Source organism: Chaetura pelagica, unplaced genomic scaffold (genome assembly GCF_000747805.2).
Source record: "Chaetura pelagica isolate M959 unplaced genomic scaffold, ChaPel_1.0 scaffold464, whole genome shotgun sequence".
Classification (NCBI taxonomy): Eukaryota; Metazoa; Chordata; class Aves; order Apodiformes; family Apodidae; genus Chaetura; species Chaetura pelagica.
The window spans coordinates 269946-294154 of record NW_009952981.1 but is presented as its reverse complement, the minus strand read 5'-3'; the positions used below and the strand labels follow the sequence as shown (position 1 = coordinate 294154).

Genomic DNA, 24209 nt, shown 5'->3' with positions numbered 1-24209 from the left:
GAATGCCCTGTCAGTGTCCCAGCTGGGCAGCACCAAAAATACACTCTCATTAGCTTTCATATAGCATAATTAACTTTATGAGATATTCTTTGCACTCAAGACTCTGAAAATACTTGTCTCCTGAACACCCAGAAGATAATTGAATGGCACAATTTACAGAGATGAAGGTGCAGCATTCTCAGACAGAGCTGGAAGAAGGTGTTTCAGAGGAACAGGGTAGGACACCTTTTGTTCCTCTGAGAGCTTCAGGCAGGAGCCAAGGGGAGGCAGACAGGCCCCAAAAGCAGACAGTGCTCTTTCAAACACTGCAGACCCTGAAGGGCCACCCTTGGACTGCCAGGGCTGCCCCATGCCAACCTAGATACCAACCAGACTTTGGCAGCACAGTTCACTGAAAACTAATTTGAGTTTTTAAGAAAAACACTTCACAAAAATATAGAAGAAACCAATCAACCTCTCATCTCCCCAGGCAACAAAAGCATGGAGGTTTTTGCAGAAAGTGTAACTTACTCCAACTCCCTCTGATTCCTCATTTTTCTTGGCTCAATTATTTCCTCCCCAACACTTCTTGTGTGGCCTGAGCATTAGCTGTGAAGCAAAGCTTTTTGATTTGTAATCTTGATGATATCATTAGTTCTGTAGATGACACGCCAGTATATCTAGGGGATGACAAATCAGGCTCCAACAAGCATTCATAAGCCCATCATTCTGCAGAGAGATTAACCCTGTGTGCATGGCGGAACTGGAGCTCTCTGCTCCAGCAGGACTAAGCAGCCAAATGAGCAACACTGCATTATGACACTAAATTTAGTTAAGATTTATCAAGGAAGCAGGGGGGAAAGTAGCATAATTATGGCAAAGAGAAATAAGCTTGAAGGCAAAGCCTCTTCACTCACCCATTGAAGACACTGGCTGCAACTGGATGATGAAGCAGATACAGAAAAACAAGTACTGGAACATCCCACTCAGCCAAGGAACAGTTACCACTGAAGTGACAGAGGCCTCCAAGCCCTTGCACACACTGTGGCTCTTGCAGCCTTCCTCTCAGCAGAGCTTCTGTCCTCAAGCTTTCTGAAGAGCAAGTGTAATAGCTCTCCTGGAAGTTTATCAGAGGAAGAAGCTGAAGGGATGTGGGGTACAGCTCCAGCCTTGACCTCCACAGAGCAGCTCTGCCCCTTATTGACAACAGAGATGCACTCAGTGCTCAATCTTGTTTTTTGGACTCAGCCTGCTATTGTTTTCTGGCCTGACTGCCCCACAGTGACACCTTCACTATCTTATCTGGAGAAGAACTCTAACCAGGACATCCCGAAGGGATGGAAAAGAAGAACAGATGGGTGCTTGTTGTTATCTCTGCTCCTCCCACAAGTCATACGACTTCATGGCTCCCCACAGGCAGAAAACTGGCTAAAGGGCCTTCACTGCAGGAAACAGTGGCCAAAGGAGGAGAACTGATCCTTCCGAGCAGCGATTGCAGCCGAGTGCTTGGAGCTGAGCTACAATGGGAACATCAGTCAAAAGTGAAGGTCTGGTGTCCTGCAGGGAAATAAGCTGTTCCTATGCTACACAAAGACCCTTTCCACTCCTGGTCACACCACCTGATGGTTGCAGTAAGATTACCAAACAAGGCAAAGCATGACATTTGTCTGCTGTAGCATTATGTCATCAAGAAACAAATCAACAACCAATAAACCCAACATTATTGGCTTAACTCCCATGCAAAACTGAGTCATGGAGAACCTATTCCTTACCAGTTCAAAACAAACTGGGGTGAGTTGCAGGTCCTAACCATGTGCTTTGGCTCTATAGCCAGAGATGTAGCACACCAAAATCTGTGATCTACCAAAGCAAAGTGTGGCTGGCAGCAAAAGATACCCAGGCCAACATAGAGAAGCAAAAAGGGATCTTCCCTCTCATCCTCACCAGCTGTGGGACAGTTTTGGTCATGGAGTTCTCATCCGGGAAATCACCACAGATGATCTCTCTATCAGCAGAGAGTCCAGCTAAGCTCATAGTAGCTGCACCATCAAGCAAGCACAGGCATTTCTCTCACACCCTGCATTCCTACAGCAGGCTGGTATAAGAAATAACACTAAAATCCCAGAAGGAAAAAAATCCACAGTTATTTTCATACTGAGTCTGTATGAGACAGGGGGTTGGCAACTTCCCTGCTTTGTAGAGATTGTTCCCAGTGGCCCTTCTCTGTCTGCCTGTTCCCCTAGCAGTGAAGTGCAAGATGCTGCTCTGCTCCACCCCAGCAGAAGAGCCTCTTCCAGAATGAATGACTCTAGAGGCTTTATAAATGACTGTCATTGCTCCCACCATCACTAAAACCTCATCACTTTTGTGGCTAGATTGTGCTGACAGCTCTGCAGTCCCAGAAGTGGGGGGTTTTTTTCAACAACAGGAAAGGAGAACAAATTCACAGAGCACAGCTAGCAAGGCAGATAACCCTCAGAAGGTGATTATGTGAATTCCCAGAAGAGAAACTAAAATTGAACAGAGAATAATCCAACCAGCTACAGGAAGTTATATTTTGCCATTTTCATTCAGAGGTTGATTCATACTTAAGATCCTGGGTAAATAAAACTGACAACCTTGAATTGAATTTGTGTCGTAGAGACATGTATTTCTCTGAACCATTTCATTACCAGTTGCTTTTATCTTTGTAGGTGGTAGATTAGGTCTGACACTAGCAAGGTTCTGACAGTTTTATGTGACTGGCAGCTGACAATTAAAATCAGGAAATTAACTACATCTTAGCAGTTTTGAGCCTCAAGGGTATCACAAAGAGACCCTTATCAAGTTCTCCAAAATGGATTAAAGCAGGAGATGCCTCAGCATTCCCAGAGATGACACTATCCTGAATCACCATAACATCTAGTTCAAGGAAACTAGTCCAAGCCTGGAGAAGATTCAGTGTACTGCCTCTGAATGGTTTTGGGATCCACTGGAAAGACCAAGACCACCTCAGCCTGCTGGAAGAAACACCAGCAGAGGCAACTCTTCTACCAGCCCTCTCTCCTTGCTTGGCAAGTTATTTCAGGAGACATACACAGCTCCAACTCCCCCCCCCCAGGCAGCCTACATTAGAACAGGCTACTGCAAATACATGCCTTAGGGAGCTGGAGCAATTATTCCTCTCAGGAATTATTCCTGAGAGGGGAAGGAGGGGGGAAAAAAACCAACCAACCAACAATCCCTCCTGCAAACAGGAGAGAGGCCACAATTCCAGTGGAGTACCCTAGATGCTATAGGGCCTGAACTCTCAAGGCAGATCTGGTAAAACTGCTGTTCCTGACCTCCACTTCCCCACCCCAAAGATGAGTGAGCCTGACCTCCCAAGAAGCAAAAAGAAACATGATCAAGTTAGTTTTTCTAAAAAGTAACCATTGAGATATGTTTAAATAGATGAAGAGGGAAGGCAATATTTAAACAGAGGGCTGGAATTTCATTTTGGTAACTAAGAGCTGAGCTCTTCCAAACATTCTGCTGTGCAAGCCTGGTTATGTTTACTGTCAATACAAGGAAGGATGATAAGTTTTGCAGGAGGAAATCATGCTTCTTGCTCCTCCCAAAGATTCAGAGGGCTTTACCGTCCTTGCTCAAGGAATTCAAATCCTTCAAACATTGTCTAGGCTGGAAAGCCACATAACAGTTTGAACTGGACTTAGGAATAAAGACACTTTGGTGTTGGCTGGAGCTGGCCTTGTCTCTGTCAGAGCTACTTCTCAAGACACACCAGTGCTTAATGGAAGCAGGGTGTATGAAGAACAGCTCTTGGAGCAGAAGTATCTCCTGCAGCCTGGAAGGAACATGCAGAAGAGCTAATTAGCACTTCCTGCCCCTGAGAGAGAGGAGAACTTGACCCACAGGACAGGATCCCTGTCTGCAACTGATTTGAGGATGTATGTTCACAATAAGCCCTGACAGGCTGCAGAGATGGATTATACAGATGTCAAGGACTTTAGATAGACCTTGTTGCTGTAAACAAGGTGTCCCAGGACACAGGGCCAATGGGAAAGGCTGTTGACATCAGGGAGTGAACACAAGGTTGATGAAGCACGACGAAACTCTGCACAAGAAAAAATGCCACACCAAGACCTCCTTAAAATCAGACAAGTATAAACTCCTAGTGAAGAGCAGCAGTTACTTCCCTCAGTGAGAGCCCTGTGATGCAGAAGTTGGTGTTTTGAGAGCGTTTCTCCACAGAACCCAGTGTATTTTCCATGATCCTCCACTTCCAGATGGAGGATCTAGGGCACAGACTCAGTTGCAAAACTAGTCAGGGAGTAGGATCCATCTTTCCCAAGTCCACAGAGCCACAAGGGTACAGCATGAGACCAGCTTTTCCCATACTTCAGGGCTTAGATACACTGCAAGTTTTATTTCCAGTAATGTACTTCGGTTTTTGTCCTTTTAATGTCAGGATATAATTTATTTTTTTAAAAGGAATAATTGAAATCTCTTGCAAGAGGTAGAAAACCACTTCAGACACAAAAATCTTCCTGTGTGAAAATGAAGTCATACAATGTGGCACAGAGGAATGCAGTTTGCTGATACAGCTCCCCACAAAAAACACAGCTGAGATTAAAATTGCTCCACTGGCTCCAAGACAGGGTAACTTGGCTGGCTTCACTTGACTGACAGAGTGCCAAGGTCTGGTAGCCAACAGCAGCTTCAGAGCATCATGCAAATCCTCCCCGAACCAACAGGAAAGCATAAGAACTTGCAGAAAGGTGATCAGCATCAGTGCCTGCCAGGTCAGAGTTATTACATGGGAAAAGAAAAGAGGTCTCTCCTTTGCTTTTCAGAAAAGAGGAGCCACAAACACCTCTCCAGACAGAGAGCCTTGCAGGCAGGGCAAAGAGAGAACCTTATGCATTTCTCCAGGCAATTTTGAAATTGGAGTGTGCTTACTTGGAAGCTCCCTCACAGAAAGAGAGGGAAGAGAGGTTCAGCAAATTAATAACAACATGGGGAGAAAAAGCTGCATCAGAACACTGCAGTGCACACAGCTGCTCACCCTTCACAGGATCCACAGCACAGAGTGGCACATGAAGATTCAGGCAGCACTGCTGGCTCTTCAAGTGCTGCCAGTGGGACAGGACCCTGTAACCTGCCTGGGTCCTCAGCATTTTTTTCTTACTGCAAGAGTTTGTCAGTGCCCATGTACAAGAGTGCCCACCAGGAGAGCCAACAAGCATCAGCCTCCCTTTCAGTGTCAGCATTCAAGGGCAGCACAAGGAGAAGGACCAAGGTTTGAGGTTTGTGGCATGGCACCCACCCCCAGCAGAGACCATGTGTGCATTGCTGGTACAGAGAGGAGGGAGGGACCAATATTTTGGGGTACAGACTAACAAGACCCACCAGGCAGCCTGTACCTCAGGGTACAATAGTAGGCTTTTATTTTACTCCTTTTCCCACATCATCTCTGGAACATAAAAGCATGTGCAGGAATAATTTTGTCACAGCATTTTCTTGCTTTGAAAGAGGGAGTGAGGTGTTAGATGTCAAAGTCCTCTGTTCTTCTGGGTGCTAAAAAGAAGGAGATCTTATGCAACTGTTCCCAGCAATTTGTCTAGAGAGGGCAGCACCTGTATACAGCAGCAGAGCACAGGGTGCTTGGAGAAAAAGGGTTTGTCAGCACTGCTGAACTCAGTTTCAACAGTGATTAAAGGCAGACCACAACAACTTCCAGTCCCTCCTGACTTCAAAAAACACAGGGCAGTGGTGGCTGTCTTAAGAACTGGTAAATCATGGAGTATTATTTTTTTTTTAAACAGTGAACAGACATGATAAAAATCTTCTGGCACCAAATGTCTCACCCTGACATCCCAAAGATAGGACAAAGCACAGCCTGCTGGTTCCCGAAGTTCATGAACACACAATGGGTCACCAAGACACATCAGACCACAGCCATTCAAGGGCTCAGAAAGGAAGTAACACAAGCTTTTTCAAAGCTTCAGTTTTCCTCCAAAACAGCACTTGAATGTCATGTAGAAATCCACTGACACCACTTGGCACATTTCAGGTGGCTGGGCATTATGTGCCTACATACATTCTTATCCTGCAATATATATTCTTATCTAGATGTTGTCAGCATGGAGCTACTATGCTGGTCAAACAAAGGCAGATTTTTGTTAGACCTAACATCTCTACTTCTACTTCACCACCTCAACTGCTCCTGAGATCCCTGTGTTAGGCAGCTAGGCATGGCAGCAGGATCTCCATCCAAGCTTCTTCAGGAAAGCTATTATCTGCATCACCACAGCCTCAGTGAGGTAAGGTCAAGAAGAAACAACCTAAACAAAAAAGAAATGGAGGAAACTCAGGAGAGAGCAGCCACATGGACAATCTTCTTACTTCAGCTGGGGAAAATAATGTTATTCAAGAGCACCAATTCAAAAATTGAATAATTGTTTATTGTTCCAGAAGTACATTGCTCTTTTATACATATTTCATAAATGATACAGGATTTTACACATATTCAGGGGGTTTTTTTGTGTTTGGTTTTGTTTTTTTTAAAGAAGGACTTTTCTCCATGCTCCCTCCCTCATCCCAAACACACACCAAGGATTCAGCTACAGGATCGTGTTCTTTTTTTTTCCCTTTAAAACTCACCACACAAACAGGATAAAACAGATAAAAAAATAATCACACAAAGTAATTAAATTGAAAGACAGAGAAAAAGGGGAAGGGAAAAAAAACAACCTAGAAACATGCACCCAGTCGGTCCAACATGCCATTAAGTGAGAAGAGGCAGCAATTCCAGCTGTGTTTCCACATCTGCAAGGCACCTGGCATCTAGTTAATACTGATTTGTTTTATTTCTTTCCTATTTTTTTAAAACATGGTTCTCCAAAGGAAAAGAGAAAAAAAGAAGCCTCTTTCCATGACACAGGAGCAGTAGTGAAACATGAAAAAAGCAGCCAGATTTTCCATATATAAAGCTGTGCCCTTCTCCCACCTTCATCCTGTCTCCACAGTATTTATCAGCAGGATGCTAAAACACACTGACCTGCTCTGCATGAAGAGGTGTTTTATCTGTTTAGAAATCAGCCAGCCTTGGCTAGAAGAGAGGGCAATGGGTTGACTTTCCTTCCTCTATTTCTTTTAGCTAAGATGAAGAGATGTCATTAGCCACTCCCAAGAAATTCTGACCTGTGGGCACAAAGTTCACTTAAAGGTACTTAAGTAGGGGGTAAGTGCTGGAGAACTGAAGTGGTTCTGTGTCTTGCACTGTGAGAGCCTCAGGCTTTCATAAAGCTTCTGGGCAAAGAAAATGCTTTGACCATATCTGAGACCTTTCATCTCATGACACAAGCAGTCAACAATCACATTTAATTACTCCTTGTTCCAAAACTGTTCATTTAAAAGCAGGAAAACATGATTCTCCGACAGTTTCAAAATCCTTGAAGCCTTCATCATTTCATAGTCCAGGTGGCTATCAGATTTGGGGTAGGAAGAGGGGAAATGTCCCTCCCTTAAGACTGATTAAAAAACTTCTCATGCAATGCTGCCATTGATTTCTAGACGGAGCTCAAGGGCATTGGGACGCAGAGTTTACACAGTTATTATGGAATAATCCAAAAGATCAATTATCAGTTGTCCAAAAGACAACTCATGCTTTCTCTCACTGGGCTACAACCCATCTGTGCTACAAATAAGCAAAGGAGGAAGTCAGTGGAGCACACGGGGTGGGCTGGGGAGGGGAAGCTCATGGTTTTCCAGTAGAAAGCAGTCTTGTAGGAACTTTATAAAAGAGACCAGAAGTGTGCGTGTTAGTGGCCGTGGAGCACAGGTTCTGGTCACCAGTCATAGCTCCAGGTGGCTTGGATTCTTTGTTCTGTTTTTGTGGTGGGGTTTTTTGTTCCCCCCCCCCCACTTTTCATTTTGAGAGAGAAAAAGAGAAATCTGAATCAGGTAAAGGAAAATTTAAAAAGCTGAGCAGGCTGCTGGTGTCTTATCAAGAGGCAGACCCTGCAAAGCTAGAAGAAGACAACCCCTACATCCCAGCATTACATTCTCTTCCTCAACCCCCCCCAATCCTGTATTTGTACACAGTTGCCATTCATCTTTAAATACGACCGTTTTGGCTAAGCCCTTCTCAGAACTAACATTCCATAATGTCCCATCTTCAGATTTATGATATTTCCCCCCCCCCTCCAGTCCTTTTGTCTTGATTAAAGGTAAAAACCCTCCACCCCACACCACCTCCCAGCTTCCACCTGCAATGCTTTAATTAAAAAGGCAAGAGCTATGAACAGGTTTATGGCCGGGGTTCAGAGCTTCTCTGCTGATCAGTCCTTCTCATCAATTTGCTGGATGGGCAGGTGAACCTGCAGTGGGTCTCGAAGCCTCTTAAGGTCCAATTCTGCCTAAAAGTAAAAGACACATGATAAAGAACAAGCTCTCAAATACACCTTCCTCCAATACCATTCACCTTTACAGAATGGAGAACTTTTCCGTCTTTCCTTGTTTTTCCTGTCCAGAAGGGAAGAGTTGAATAAGTGCAACAGTCACACGCTCGTAGTTGGGAAAATGATTCTCAGCACTTACTGCTACTCTACTTCTCTAAACCTGTCTACATGCAGGAACATGGTAGGGAAGATGTGATCCTCTAAAATTCAATGGAACTTTTTTAAAAAACAAACAACCACCTAGATGAATGGGAATGGTTGATACTAGAAGAACAGCTCCTTGAAAATACAGCCACCCAAGGGTATCGTATCAACACAGCATGAGAAAACCCAGAGGTTTTCCTGAGTTTTTTCATGACACCAAAAGAGCCTAATCCTGACCTCCCCTCTACTGCTTGTGCAGCTCCTTCTCCAAGGCAGAGGGAGAAGACATCCTGCCCTTGAGATCCTAACACAGTCACTTCCAGAGCCTAGAAATAAACAGAATGATAGGGAGCAGTGAAAAGTAACGTGGTAACTCTGCTTTTTCTGCTCATGCCAACCTTCTGCAGAAGGGCTCTCAGAAACAACAGAAGATCTCTACCAGACTCCTTTACTGAACAGATCCTACAGTACAGATAGTCTGCCAAAAGGGTTTGTCTCTAGAACATGAGAAATGTGTCCCTGCTGCTTCTAACAACACCAGTCAATTTTTTGAACATTATTTTCCAGGACTGAAACACAGTGCACTGAAGTACTATGTCAGGAAGACACAAACTGAATGGATGCAAGTCTTCATTCCTCACTAAACCCATCTGGTGTGTAGGAGCTGAGAAGGAAGGAAATCTTGAATTAGGCTCCTCTGAGGCATGAAGTGCCTGAAGCAACTCAAAGTTTGCCAGCAGTTTCTAAAAGGCCCTTACAGATAGATACAGGCAACAATTTCATGTTGATTTCCACATTCAGCAGTTCTATTCCTGGGCACATTAAAGTCAATTCAGTGACTGCACCAGGGCTGTGACAAGAAAATGGGCTGAAAACTTAAGAAACATCCATTCCTGTTTGAGGTGCATCTAATAATAGCAGCTAAGAACTAGCGAGCAGTGATTTCTTTGTCTTATTTCTGGAAAAATTGTTACCTGAGCAATTGCATCCTTGAGTTGATTGTATTTCTCTAGATCAAATCGTGTCTTTTTGGCTCCTTTATGGAAAAATAATAAGTACTGTCTGTCTCTGGCATCTGGATAAACATATTCCTAAAACAGGAGAGAAGACAGGAATAAAGCATGAACAGGACAACACAGAACACCATCAGCACAGTCTGTAGCAGGTGTGTTTTGGGAGGATGAGTAGTTTCTGTCAGGGAAGCCACAAGACCATGTGGTGGGCTGACCCCAGCCAGCAGCTAAACCTCTACCCAGTCACTCACTCACACCCCCACAGCCAGATGGAAGATGATGATCACAAGGGCAAAAACCAAGAACAAGAGTAAAGACAGTTTAATAAGTGAAGGAAAAAAGCCCATAGGAGTGATGACAAAAGCAATCACTCACCATCTCCCACCCACAGACCGATGCCCAGCCAGTCTCTGGGCAACAGCTATTGTGGAGAACCTCCCCCCCCCAGTTTATTGCTGAACATGAGGTGATATGGAATATCCCAGTTCAAGATTAGCTGTCCTGGCTGTGTCCCCTCACAACACCTCACCCACCCCCAGCATATTGCTGGGGAGTAGAGACAAAAACAACCTTGATGATATGCAAGGACTGTTTAGAAACAGCAAAAACACTGGCGTGCTATCAAGACTGTTTTGGTCAGAAATCAAAAACACAGCACCATACCAGCTGCTGTGAGGAACATGAACTCCATCCCAGCCCAAGCCAGTACAGTCAGACATTTGCTTCCCTACTGGTATGTTACAGCCCAGCAGCAAGTCACCATCCCCTCCCTCCTGTCCCCAGATGTGTGAATCCTTCCTTACAGAAAGAAAATAAAGTAACACATTTCAGGTTTTTAATACTGAGAAGTCTGAGGGGTGAAAGGGAAAAGAAAAAAAACTGTAAATACTGGAAAAAAACCTTAGTAAGATAGCCCTTACTCTTTTTTCTTAAGGTCACAAACATGCAGTGGCTAATTAAAGCAACAATAGTTGCTCATGAGTTCATCTCTCAATCAAGCTGCACAGGCAAGAACAAGAATCCAATCACACAGCTTTTGCCAGGGATACTCTGCTGCAAAATGTCACAGCTTTTTGGAGCCTGCAGATAACTTGGAGCAGCTGAGCTGTTCACACCAGATCCCACATGGCTTGTACAAAGCACAAGTCTGCCTGATGAAGTTAACTCTCCCTTGCCCTGGAACATCACAAAGCCTCTGTGGCTGGTATGCATCCAATGATCAGGACTGTCAGGAGGAGAAAAGCTGCATCTGGAGTCAAGCCATGCTTGAAACTTGGATTTTAAGTCTGGGAGAAGAAGGACTAGTTGCTATGGGTGACTAGAATAAAATATCAAATCAGAGTTCAAACAAGGCAGAAGTTCCAACTGCACTTGGCAGGAAATACAGCAGGACCCCTGACAGGGGCACATGTATCCTCAAGCCCCTGAAATGCTGCAGCTGCCAGAGCACTGGGACACCATGCTGGAACACCCACATCATCTCTTCTAGAGGTCCTGTCACAGCACAGGCTCTGAGTCCTCCCTCCCTCATTAGTTAGATGGGATTCTGAGGTCTGAACAGGAATGCAGGGACAAACCACGGACTAGAAATCAACACAGACTCTACCACAACTACAAGAACCCAGGGAAGCACAGCTCCACTTTGTGCAAAAATGTTCCAACACTGGAACAGGCTTGGTTTTTAAAAGACTGAGCGCAAACTGAGATCTGGAATTGCACCATGGGGCAAAGATGCAAACAGATCTGGAACAGAGTCCAGATCCACAAAACACCTAAACAAAACCCTTTCCAATATGATCCCTGAACCTTTCTTGTCTCTTTAAAAAGGTCAGCATCTCATGTCAGGGACGTGTGCTTCCCTGGAACTCAGTAGGTACCTCACATACACATAGTTCATTTGGGCTGCTAAGTCACAGCACTTGGAGGCTTTGGGTGCAAGCCCATGTGTGTGAGGCTATGTGTATGTGCAGAAACCATTACCTGGCAACAGATGAACCTGTAGAGCTCAAGCAGTCAATCACAGAAGATAAAGAAGAATTTATGGTTAGACAAGCAGGAAATCAGCACTGGCCACCAGAAAACCCCACCACCACACACCACCATCCTGGACCACAACTATTAAATGAAGTGGCATCTAGGTTGTGACAGGATGAAGAAGGGGCAAAGGAACTTGTATCAGGCACAATGGTGCTGCTTTTCTAGTGAGCAGAGCTCCAAGCAATTCTTCTATGGAAGCATCAAGGGCAGCACAAGGGGTCCTACCTGGCGAGTCATTACGAAATAAGCATACATGGCCATGGCACTACCATAGGTGATGAAATAGGTGACTGGTTCCATAATGTCCCAAGAGTATTCCCACCAGGTCAGGCGGGCCAGAATCCCAAACTGAGTGGCCATGTAGGCCAAGCCTCCCCACAACACCAAGGTTGTCCTCTTCTCTGCTTTCCTGCTGATCTCCATCCTTACCTGCAGGAGAGAGAAGTATATGCCTTGTATTCTCAATGATGTTAATAGAATCAAGAGAGGAAGTAAAAACAACACCTTGCATTTATATTAAATGCTAAGTGGTTTGAGACATATGATGTGAGTCCAGGTTATGTAGACAAATCCAGACTTTCCCATCCATATCCTGCTGTCTCCTTATTTTCCAGCACATTCTGGATAGCTTGCAAAGCTGCTTCTTTATGTTCAGAGATGTTCTGTTGGATCAGCCCCAGTCTTTCTCTACTACCAAGATCATGTCTAATTATATGAATCAAAGAAACAAAATACTTCTACAGAGACCAGAAACAAACATAGTTTGGTGCACACCTCAGGAATCTTCTGCTTCAGTAATCTTAAAACTATTTGAAACATGCCAGGGAGCTAATGAAAACCTTGAAATAAATTCAGGCTGCATTCAGAGGTTAAGTAAAACACAATCAGAAACTTCTCACTTTTTCTAGTGGTGCTAGTTGCTCCTTCAGCTCCTCTAGTCTCCCTATCAGCTCCTTCTCTTTGTTCAGCTGGTGCTCCTCAATGCACAGGGCAGTATACAACTGCTGAACCAATGTCTTGACATCATTCAGGTTTGTTGCATTTTCATGGCTTAAGAGCTCTAGGAAAAAACAACAACAAAGACACTGTTTCATATGCATTTATCCACAGAACTTCTGATGTACTCTTCAAAACCTACTATTAATCTGCACAGGAAACACACGAAATTATCTTCCCAAAGCAGCCTTTGGAAGTGCTCCAACATGTTTAAGACAAGGCGACTTCTTAAGAAGAGGCAAGGCTCTATCATTGGATGTTTCTAAAAATTAATAAGAATACGGAAAAGATATACATGCTATTAACTGTAGCTGTTGATACCAACAGCTATTTCTGATGCAGATTATATACAAGCCCCAAAGACAAATGAGCATCTAACCTAGTATGGATCCATCACACAAGCTGTCACAGACTACAGACCATCAGCAACCATCAATATTGGTAACAGCAACTGAAGATTGGGGTCAGTGGCCCCAGAACATGCAGTCTTCTGATCATTATTTTGAGGACCAATCACAGAATCACAGAACCTGAGAGGCTGGGAGGGACCTGGAAAGCTCACCCAGTCCAACCCCCCTGCCAGAGCAGGGGCACCCAGAGCACATCACACAGGAACGTGTCCAGGGGGGTTGGAACGTCTCCAGAGAAGGAGACTCCACAGCCTCTCTGGGCAGCCTGTCCCAGGGCTCTGTCACTCTCACAGCAAAGAAGTTCTTCCTGACATTCACATGGAACCTCCTCTGCTCCAGTTTGCACCCATTGCCCCTTGTCCTGTCACTGGACATCACTGCACAAAGCCTGGCTCTGTCCTCCTGACACTGCCCTGAACAGATTTGTAACCACTGATGAGGTCGCCCCTCAGTCTCCTCTTCTCCAAGCCCAACAGGCCCAGCTCCCTCAGCCTTTCCTCAGCAGGGAGATGTTCCCCTCCCTCCCGCATCTCTGTGGCTCTGTCCTGGACTCTTTCAAGCAGTTCCCTGTCCTTCTGGAACTGCAGGGCCCAGAACTGGACACAACATTCCAGATCTGGCCTCACCAATGCAGAATGGAAGGGGAGGAGAACCTCCCTTGACCTACTAACTACCCCCTTTCTAATGCACCCCAGATGCCACTGGCCTTCTTGGCCACCAGGGCACATTGCTGGCTCACGCTCATCCTCCTGCCCACCAGAACCCTCAGCTCCCTTTCTCCTACCCTGCTCTCCAGCAGCTCAGCCCCCAACCTGTCCTGGTCCATGGGGTTGTTCTTCCCCAGATGCAAGACTCTGCACTTGCCCTTGTTGAATTTCATCAAGTAGAAATTGTTTCCTAACACTCTGTGAGCAGCCCCCTGCTGTGCTGCCAACAGGGCAATAAAATTCTCTCTCAAAGTATATATTGAAATAGAGACAGTAATAGGGTCACTAACCAAAACTGCCTCTATCCCTGCATTTCAACACAAAGAGGATTCCTAAAGGAAATCAATCTGTAAAAGACTTGTGACTAGTGGCATTATATTACACACTCCATACAGAAATAAAACCAAGTCTCAAATTACAGCAAAAAAACCTTGACATTAGCCAAATAAAGAAATACTTTAAAAAATAATGTTCCTAGCATGCTCAGCCTTGTGCCTTAGGTGATCTTCTCAAAATATAATGTTACCAGTGCACAAAAAGCTATGGACTGCTTCAGTTTTAACATGAGCAGCTGGAGGGAAAGAAGTGACTCAGTTGCCTGTGCCAAGGCACGAAGAAAGCACAACACAGCCCCCTCCTAAAGGGCTCCTGTTCCCCCAGGAAGAGAAGAAAAACAACCCAAGTGTTCCTCCTGAAGTGACCATCCAAAAGTACTTTTGTGTTTAACATTACAGTGTTGTGGCATTTCCATTTCAAAATAAACAGGGCAACCTGGTAAAAATGGAAAAACAAGAGCTGAAAAATGTAACAGTACTAATCTCAGTGCCTATTTATGGGCACATTCATTTTAATACAAGCTAACTATAGAAATGTCTTTGGCAAATGAATCAGAGGCAGTAATTTCATGTAACCTAGGTGATCCCAGAGCTCACCTACCAGCGCACAGCAGAGGTATCATGCAAGAGAGCTAACCAAAGAGATAACCACAACGACCCACTGACAAAGACTTGCCTCTCATAGACAAGGAGATGTATGAATTGCCTTACCAAGCAATTTCTCCAGAGCAGAAACAGACACCATGTTTGCATTCTCATTTAGCTGTATTAAAAATCAGAGACTAGACCAGCTAGGCTTGATACAATCACCTGCTCTCAGGGACTCTCAGACTGCTCTCAGCTGGGAAAGACACCTTTTTAAAATCTTCTCTGGCTTACTGTGTTCTAAGTGTGTGAACACACCACATTCATGACCCAGAGCAGTGGGGTGAGAGCAGAGAGTAACTTGTGTGACTCCCAGCCTTAATGGACAATTCTCTGTTAAGGTGCTTTTAAGGAGTCTGGGAAAAGACCCCTCTAATCGAGGTCAGTCTAACCCGCTGATAGGGGAGAAAAAAAACATCTCTCCAATGCTGCACTCCCAATTTCAGAGTCTCCTACATACTAAGGACAAGTGGAGAATGACTAGATGGTTGTTGAAAATGCCCAGTTCTTGCCTCCATAGGAACTTTGAGGAGTGTTAAAATCTCCTTTCAAATTCTTACATTCAAGGCCCATTACTTGAAAGGATTTTCTTATTGATCCAAAATAGTTTGGTTTCCCTTCCTGTTTAATTCTTAGTGATGTAGCCTTGTAAAACCACTGCTATTTCACTGTTTGTTACCTAATTAGGTTTCAATGTTTAATTGCAATATTCAAAGTGCCATATTTAAAAGGAAACCATGTTGTCAGGTAAGGGAACAATTTATTCTTCCAAATGGGATAAGGTAACTTTCAATCTAATTCCCATTTTGTATTGTACCAATTCAAAACGAGTTAAATTAAATTACTTCTCAATAATTAGAAGAAAACGCAGAAAGAAAAATCACAAATTGCAAGAAATCTTTTTTTTTTTTATTTAACACTTTTGAGGGGGTGGACTGGCTTTGAGCAGAATGAATATTTGTTTTCCCTCATTGACTGCTCTGATTACTTGGATGTCATTAAATTAGACCACAAGAGCATGATTAGAAACTGCAAGACTTCCTTTAGAAAGAACATTTGATGTTCTCAAGCAAGTTAATAAAGCATGCTGCAATCATCCAGAGAACTGAACACTGAAATTTATTGCTGATGTTTACTAGAACATGGCTGGTTTACCTCTCTTTGGTGGTCTAACATGGTATGTGATATCATTAATGCTCAGTTTGAAGTCATCCAGCAGGAGCAAATCTATGCCTGTGGAGGAGGCGACACGTGTGCCATCTGCAAGGCAAACAGACAACTCATTCAGCAGCAGCAAAAGCACCTAAATGTGGCTAAGCAAGTTCCAATGCCATCTCAAATCCACTCGTTGGACTTCCACACTTTCCCACAGACAATACTCTTTGTCCAGACAGATATACAGACTGGGAGACCTCATGTGGCAAATACTAGCTGAACTACACTTATGCTTTTCTAAACTTGTGATATTTTGGGTCATTCTTGCAAAAAGCAGTTCCCTCCATCCCATATTCTTTGAGTATTTTACTATGTTTTGCAACACAATCCACTTAAGTGACCTTTACCTCTCCACACCAGCATTTCAATAGTAATTTCTACCTCTGATGTCAGGCAGCTTTGACATCACTCACCTAGCAAACACCTCCCTCCCAGCCAAGACTTTTAGGGAAATATCTGCTTTGATGACACTTGTAAGATACCTTCATGATGTGTCAGAGCTTTGGTGGCCAACAGACACACAGCAATTGAGCAAAAAAAAAAAAATAATGACATGACTGAGTTTTCATAGCTAAGATACTGTTTGCCTTTTACCACCTTCTACACCCAATTACTGACAAATTGATGAGAACTTCTACATGGGTTACATCTTTCCTACTGAATAGTAATTCAATGAAAACCACCTCCATTAAGACTGATGTCTATCAGCTGAGCATTAGGAATGTTTTTCTCCTCCTCCACTCCACAGTCTGATCTCCTTGGCAAACCTAACCATACAAGGATAGCTAACAATAGTCTGACTCCAGGAATGGCATTTCTACCTTCTGCTTTTTCAACTCGCACTGTCACCAGCTTTTACTTACAAAGCAAAAGGCTGGGCGTAAATAGCTGGCAAGCATGTAAATCAATTAGCTTGTGAACAACAGTACCTGCTGAGTAGATTGCCACCCGATCGATGCCTCGGTCCTCCGCTCGCAGCTGTTGTAAGAACACCCCAACAGAGTCTGAGATGGGCTTAAGTGTGAACTGGCAACGTTCACGCCGGGATGGAAGGTTCACAGAAATCACAGGTAACCCATTGTGGTAAACCACTGTCACTTCTACAAAGAAGAGACAAATACAAGTTCAAATAACAGGTCTTCTCAGAACAGGGCTGTATCGGTCCCATGATGACAAGCTGAACATGGAAGAGTTTAAAGCTTTGTTTCATCTGTTATCAAGAGACATGTCCATCAGGGAAAAAATACAAGGTGTCAGAGATTTTCACTCTCATTAACTTGGCCATATCTGTTAAACTTCCTGTGCTTTGTGGAAAAGTAGAAGACGTTAACTCTCATCACAAAAACATTTATACTAAAGGCAACACGATATCTAAAAGCCACAACGTGGCAGCACAGTCTGTTTCGATGAGTTTGAGAACCAAAGTATTTCAGACTATGGAAGACAAAACACTGTGCAATTTATGAGGACTTATAGCCCAGAAGATAAAGGCAGACTGTGTATATTGGAGAACATCATGGAAAAACCTACTTCAAACTTATTTTATAGGAAACAAAGAGGTTTCCTCCTCTTTGTCCTAAGGCAAAAAATATTTAATAGAACTGTCAGGAGTAGGAGGTTGTAGGAACAAGGCTCAGAGTTTAAGCTCCAAGGTCATTTCATCTAAAATTCATGGGATCAATACAGTGTGTACTTCAGAAGTCAGACAGTACTTCTCTGGTGTAGATAAAACATTTTCTATTTCTCTTGTGCTGCCAGGAGCTTTGTCAAGACTGTTCCTCAGGATTTCAGTGCACCTTTCTAAAATTCTTAGTAGTGACCTGTATGAACTGTAAGCTATTTATTATTTCACTGCCAGAGAGACAACCCACTGTGTGCTTCAGGACATCCATACATAGAAAACAGGATTTAAGAGTTCATATTCCCTAAGCCCTCTACTGAGTCACAAACAGTTGAAATTTCCTCCCAGTGCAGTAGTTGCTAAGATATAGCAGCACACCTAAAAATTATTCACTTTAGATTGCTGCCTATTTTTCTTACATAAAAGCTCCAGGTCTTTTTTATTGCAGAGAGCATTTCCCATGTCTCAAGCCACCCACACTACACCTGGCTTTGTATTCCCACCTCTTGTAGCTTTGGCCAGCTACATGAACCATGCTTAAAACTCATCCAACTCCTGCATTGACATGCAAAGTCAGATTAAGCAGCTCACATAAAAAATTAGTTGGTTAAAGCAGTCAACACCAAGTAGAAATAGAAGCAAATAATGTAAATTTAACTACCAAAGATAATTGTTTCTCAGCATGCTACTGCTTAGGAAGTTTGGTCACCAATGGTCTTTATAGCTCCCATGTCATTTGCTGCCAGATGATCAACTTGTTTATCACAAGGTCATTTGCATATTAGGGTGAGTCTTGGGACAACAAGCCTTTCTGAAAAGGGAGGCTCAGGGATGCTGAGAAAGGCTGCACTAAGTACCCTTCTATAATGCCAGAAGAGTTCTCTTGAACTTCTGAGTTGACTGTCATATGCAGTAAAATATAATCTACTTAGCAACATTTAGTAAAATATACTAAAACATAAATGTTCAGTTCATGAACTGAACCAAGCTCCCCAAGGCTTTTTCCTTCTTCCAGGGAATTGCTATCCAGTGCCAAAGATCCTTATGCCATCTTTAAAGACCAGGTGAAAGTGACCAAGTATCAACATCTAAAAACGACTAAAGGATCCCAAGAGGCCCCAGGGTTTGGAAGCCTAGAAATGCCTGTTCTCAAGACTCAGACACATGATGAGATTTTTGTAGGTTTAATGTTTTGAAGCCTCAAACTCAAAGACAGTCAGATATTTACTGGGCAAAAAAAATTGAACCAACTGTCAGTTTAGACAGTTAGATGGGATTTCAAGCTCCTTATCAGCAGCTATTAGGACACCAGCCATCAGATTTCTCATTCTTTCACTCAAGCATTTTATCAAGAGTCTGGTAAGAAATAGACCAACATTAACTACACTTGTGATACCAGTGTCCAAAGAAATGATCAATGTTAGGAGCTTAAAATAACCACTTACATATGGAATGAACTGGTGTTGTGAGCAGCATATACAACATCAACTTATGCACTGCTTACATAACCACAAGACATGAAAAACATTTTTTGAAATGCTACCTTGATGACAGAGGCACTGAGCCAGCTTATTGTGCAGCAGAAGGGAGAATAGCATTTGCACCAGTGCTGTTCTGGATACCCCCGTTGGCACAGCACAACAAGGGCAGCTCCAGGACTGGCAGCACTGGCCCTGTTGCATTTTAACCCTGCCCAGACCTGATGGAGACCACAGTGATCAACTTCAGTGCAGTTTGACCCACTGCAGTCAGCAGGTAACACACACAAAAGCATTCTACAGGATTTCCAGCTCAGGCCAAGTGTTAAAGGCCACATTCTTTCCCTTCAGAGGACTGTCTCAGTAGGTCTGGAATTACATCTGGCTTAAGCTTTCCTTGAAAAAAAACTTGTAAAAGTAATTTTCTAGGCCAATTCACTAGAGAAGAAAGTCCATAATTCCAGTTTGATCTTCTCATCACCTCCCACACAAGTGGTGTCTGGTCATATTTTTACTGCATCGGAGAGGGAAGAGCTCAGAGGCAAATGAAGAGGAAAAAATCCAAAGGATGTGTCAATAATACAAACCTAACAGACAGCAACAGACAGCTCCAGTAAAAGTTATTAACAAGACACTGTGATATGGCTGGCTGCCTTGCTCTCCACTGCTCTGACAGCCCTGTGGATTACCTGCATGAGGGCAACTATAAGTTACTAAGTGGACAAAGCATTCTGACATTTCACTAATTATAGAGCTAACATTTTGGCTAATCTTAACTAACTAAATTTTATGCCAGTACTTAAACACACAGGACAAGTAAAAGAAAGAAAGTGGATAGAAGTATAGTTCACTTACATGTTAAAAAAACATACAACCTGGCCAGGAATGCTGCTAAACAAGACCAGAGAGGATTTTAAAAGCTTTACATGCTATATTAAGCATGATACAAATTGAGATATGAATTGCATCAAAGCACCACAAAGTTTTCACTCAAGCAATATGTGCAGTAGTAACAGGTCATTAATATTTGTTAAAGATTTCTGTTCTTATGCAAGAACAACTTGAAACACATTTGGCCAAAACAAGGTACAGTAAAACCAAGAATGTGGCCAAAGAAGCCAGTGTTGAACATTTACTACCAGTAAAGGTCAAGTTATTGGAAGAATAACAGGAGAAATATTCAAGCACAATATGAGAAGTACAATCAAATCAGGCAAGTAGCTACACACATTATCTTCTCACCTTTACATTCACCCTCTATACTTCCACCTACTTAAGCCTTCAGGTTTTTATTTTGAGCTCCCCACAGTCATGTTCTCTTTGTGTTTACATGCAGTCACTAGTCTGGCAAGGGAAGCAATGCTGACAGAGCCTTTTATTAGCCTTCAGGCTTTATTAACAAGCTTTAATGAGGAGAAGCTCCACTAACCACTTGTGTCAGTCAGCATAAGTGCTCTAGTTCTTGCCCACAGCATGCAGACATTAAGCAGGCAGAGATCTCAAAGCTGGCTGTTTCCTCTTTGCATTCTGGCAGACAGAGGTTTTTCAAGTTCCACCAGCACATTTCTTTGCCTTGATGTTACGACCACCTTATCAAAAAAGCTTAATGTCTGAGTTGCCCCAGAATTGAAATCAAGGGGGAAAAGTTGCTTTGGCTGTACAACTTCACTTCAGCAAAACAGTGCAAGTAGTTGCACTTCCATGACATCCAGAAAGTTAACAGAGCATTTAGAGTGCCCTGAAAAGCAGGCATCACACAGATCTCCCAGCTACATCAGGAACAAATCTGGCAAAAAATGTAGACAACTGCATGCAATTACATCTTTCCTTATAAAGCCAGCTGGGTTTTGTAAGGACAGCCATCAGAAAAGTTGAACATTTCCTTAATTCTTCTTGACTTTGATCTCTGCCACTTCCTTAGCTCAAGACTGAATTAGCTACTCACCCCAAAAGCCTCCACCAGAAAAAGGGGGTCAGGGAACAGGGGGTTAAGGAAGTCAGAATTGAGTCAAGAGTTTCTCCACGTCAGTACTCACCATCAGAGGGCACTACTGTACTGCAATAGACCACTCTCACGCTCTGCCAAGGAGAAAGCCTCTGGTGCACCTAGAAAACACAAGCACAGCAAAAAGGACAAATGTTCAGCGCAGCTCGGCTGGCAGAGTCACAGCCCGGTGCCACCTCCTGTCCCCCCCTCCCGCCATCCCCTGCCCCAAATGCCTGTGCGAGGCATTTCCTCCCATCCACCGCAGGGGCAGCCACAGATCAGGAGCCCCTGCTAAGAACCGTCTTCTCTGACCATCTGTCACCCAGGAGGGTTCCCCGCCTCAGCCAAGTTCACCTCTCCACACCTCAACGCACATAGTTTAAAGGGAGAACGTGTAACAGAACAGCTGTCTTTTTTTAATATAAAGTGCATTTTTAAAAGCCACATTGAAGTCTATCAGTTCTAAGAAATCAATTCAGCTTGCTACTCAGACATGCAAAGTAGAAATCACACATCAGTCTTTTGGGGTTAAATAACATTTGAGCGTGACAGTGAGGGAGGGTTAAGTGTAGATTAAGAGGTTCATTCTCTTTCCTGTGCTGACATGTCCTTTTCTTCTTACCCTTGCAGAGAGAAGCCAAACTTGGTGACACAAGTAGTAAACATGTCAGTTGATAGAAAAATAAATACAATATAAAAAAATATAGTGATACTGAGCCATTAAAAAGTGCCCAATAAGAAAACACAGGAATGGTTTGAATGTTCTGCAACCTGGGCAAGGGACTAATTTGTTATGAAAACCTAAAATGAAGCTGATTTAAAGTCTGTCTTCTAGGATAAGTCACACCAGTTACATACTAACCCTCCTTCAACATCGAGATGAAAATTTTGGCACAGAAAAGCTTGATTTAAAAAGAAGTCTAAGGCACAAAACCAGGTCTCATCTGTCTATGGTGTATGTTTTTCAGCCACCAACACTCAGATTTTTTAGCAGCTGCAAGTCAATATGGGCATCCCTACGGTCTGGGATTTTGTTTGTTGATTTCCAAAAGACAACTGCCAACCCTGCATTTCTGTAAAGGTATCACACAGGTAGGGCTTTTTTTTAAATTTCTAGTGGAAGTTTGCAAACAAAACCCAGGCTGTTGATTATTTCTCTGCCAAATTGTCCAGACCTCCGTATTTTGCAAGGTTGCTTTCAATAAGCTACTTGAAATAGCTTTATCTGCTACTTCATTTGCCTTCTGAAGCCTGCTATGCAAGGAGATGATGGTTTCAACTACACTAATCTTTTTTGAAAAGCAGGACCTATGGCCCATGTGGTCAGTGCACTGACAGCTCTGGAAATCACCCTCATTTGTGCTGTATTTACACTCCATTTCTCTCAGCCTTGACAATGAAAAATCAGTCAAGTCACTTTCAATTTTCCTCCTTGCACCTACATTTTTAGGTTCCCAGAGTTGAGTCACATAGCAGCTTACAGTAAAAAAAAAAAAAAAAAAAAAAAAGAAAGAACTGGGCATTAAACAGCTCTAACTCAACTTCTTTGGGAAGTTTCATGGCTTGGGAAAAGTAATGTTCTTTAAAAAAGAAAACTCTTCAGTGTTGGGAGCCAAATGGCAAATTCTCCTTCTCACTTTTGAAAAACAGCAAGTCTTCTGGATGGACACACATGCATGTTCTACTACTGAACAACCACAAATGCCCTAAAGAAACAGGTTTAAAACCCAAAAAACATCCCACGAACACCACAGACAGAGCCTCATGTCCTGCACAAATGAAGCTCCACTCTCTTGGCATCACTATAATATAATGGAAACAGTCAGAAGCTTCAGTGATCAGAAGCATGTAAGTTAGTTTTCAGAATCAAATTGCACTTAAGGAAGAGAAGCCTCTAGAGGAAGCTTAAAAAAAGACCTTTTCCTATTTGAAGCAATTTCAATTTTAATCCTTCTAAAAATAGTGTCAGAGCAGATAAAATAGTACGAGGTCAGAGTTTATACAGGGAGACACAAAGCCTCCTGTAAGGGAGCACTACCACAAAGCACTGTTATTTTATCCAATCCCACGGCAGAGCTGGCACTTTCAGATGTGCTTCTCACTGCTTTTATCTTCCCCTTTACGGGGCATTATCACCTAATTTTGAAATGCTGCACACCATGAGCCTGCCTTGCTACAAGATTTGCATGGCAGCCTGAAAATACAGTAGCAGTTTTTCCGAAAACCCTAAAAGCCACTAAATCCAGCCTTATGCCATTACAGACCAGCTGTATATACATGAAAGATATCATCAGCCTGCATCTGCAAAGACTTCACCTTAAAGCCATGAGCATTTGACAGGAACAAGCTAGCTCCAGAATTCTCCTGCCCTCACACAATACAGGCAGGAACACAGGAAAAAAAGGGTTGAAAAAACAGGACATATTGGGTGACTCATCAAAAAGCTGAGGTGCCTCCAGATTTAACCTCTGACAATTCTTCCACCTTCGTCCAGGTCTGAACCAACTCTTCTGTTTCATTAGCCCCACAGCAATATGCTGCCATGATTTTTTACAGAATGAGGTGCTGGTGAAACTATACCTATCTTTTACTCCTGCAGTTCTGAACTGCACCTTGTCATCTGTGCTGCTGTTAGGAATTTTATTTAAGAAAACAGTCTCTACTGGCTAGGTACAGGAAAAAAAAAAACAACCAAAACAAAACAAAACCAAATTAACTCAAAGTCAGCAGAGACCTAAATGCCATCTCCTGACATCGAAGGTTAGTGAGAGCTTAAGGAATCATCCACCATTTTTATTCTTGAAGGGTGGCTGTTTTAAAATTGAGGTGGAGAGAAATGCCTGAACCTTTTATCCCATGTCTGCAATTCAACAGCTTCGTGCAGAAATGAACCAGAAGAGCTGAAACACGGGACTAAAGCACTGTGGAGGAGAGGAGCTTGTTTCAAGCTTTGCTCACCAGATTCATGATGATCGTTTGCCTGCAGACAGTCAACAACTCACTGCCTCAGCAAAGAAGTGCTGAATAACTACACAAAGGTTGCAGGTGAGACAGACTTTTCCATCACTTCTGAAATCGATGAGATTTGGAGTGTGAAAAGCACCAAAGCCAGACCACTGAAACAAAAAGCTTGAAGCACCAGAATAACTTTCTGGGTCTCTACAGAACAGCTGCAGGAATTCACTTTTCACATCCACT

The 24209-nt window shown here is 43.2% G+C and overlaps 2 protein-coding genes across 2 annotated transcripts in view; both read right to left on the bottom strand.

Moving 5' to 3' along the window:
• Positions 1-1074, bottom strand: part of OIT3 (oncoprotein induced transcript 3) — a 22933-nt gene extending 21859 nt beyond the window's left edge. Inside the window, exon 1 of the mRNA XM_009996394.1 lies at positions 897-1074. Within this exon, the coding sequence (XP_009994696.1) occupies positions 897-960 (64 nt within the window). The 5' untranslated portion in view covers positions 961-1074. The remainder of the gene's footprint in view (positions 1-896) is intronic.
• Positions 1075-8040: 6966 nt separating this feature from the next.
• On the bottom strand, positions 8041-23978 carry MCU (mitochondrial calcium uniporter). Its single transcript, XM_009996403.1, has 8 exons — positions 23970-23978; positions 21061-21130; positions 16855-17025; positions 15866-15970; positions 12517-12677; positions 11843-12046; positions 9542-9658; positions 8041-8381 (listed from the first exon to the last, which is right to left on the bottom strand). The coding sequence occupies exons 1-8, from the start codon at positions 23976-23978 to the stop codon at positions 8304-8306; spliced, it is 915 nt and encodes a 304-aa protein (XP_009994705.1). The 3' UTR covers positions 8041-8303.
• Positions 23979-24209: the final 231 nt, after the last annotated feature.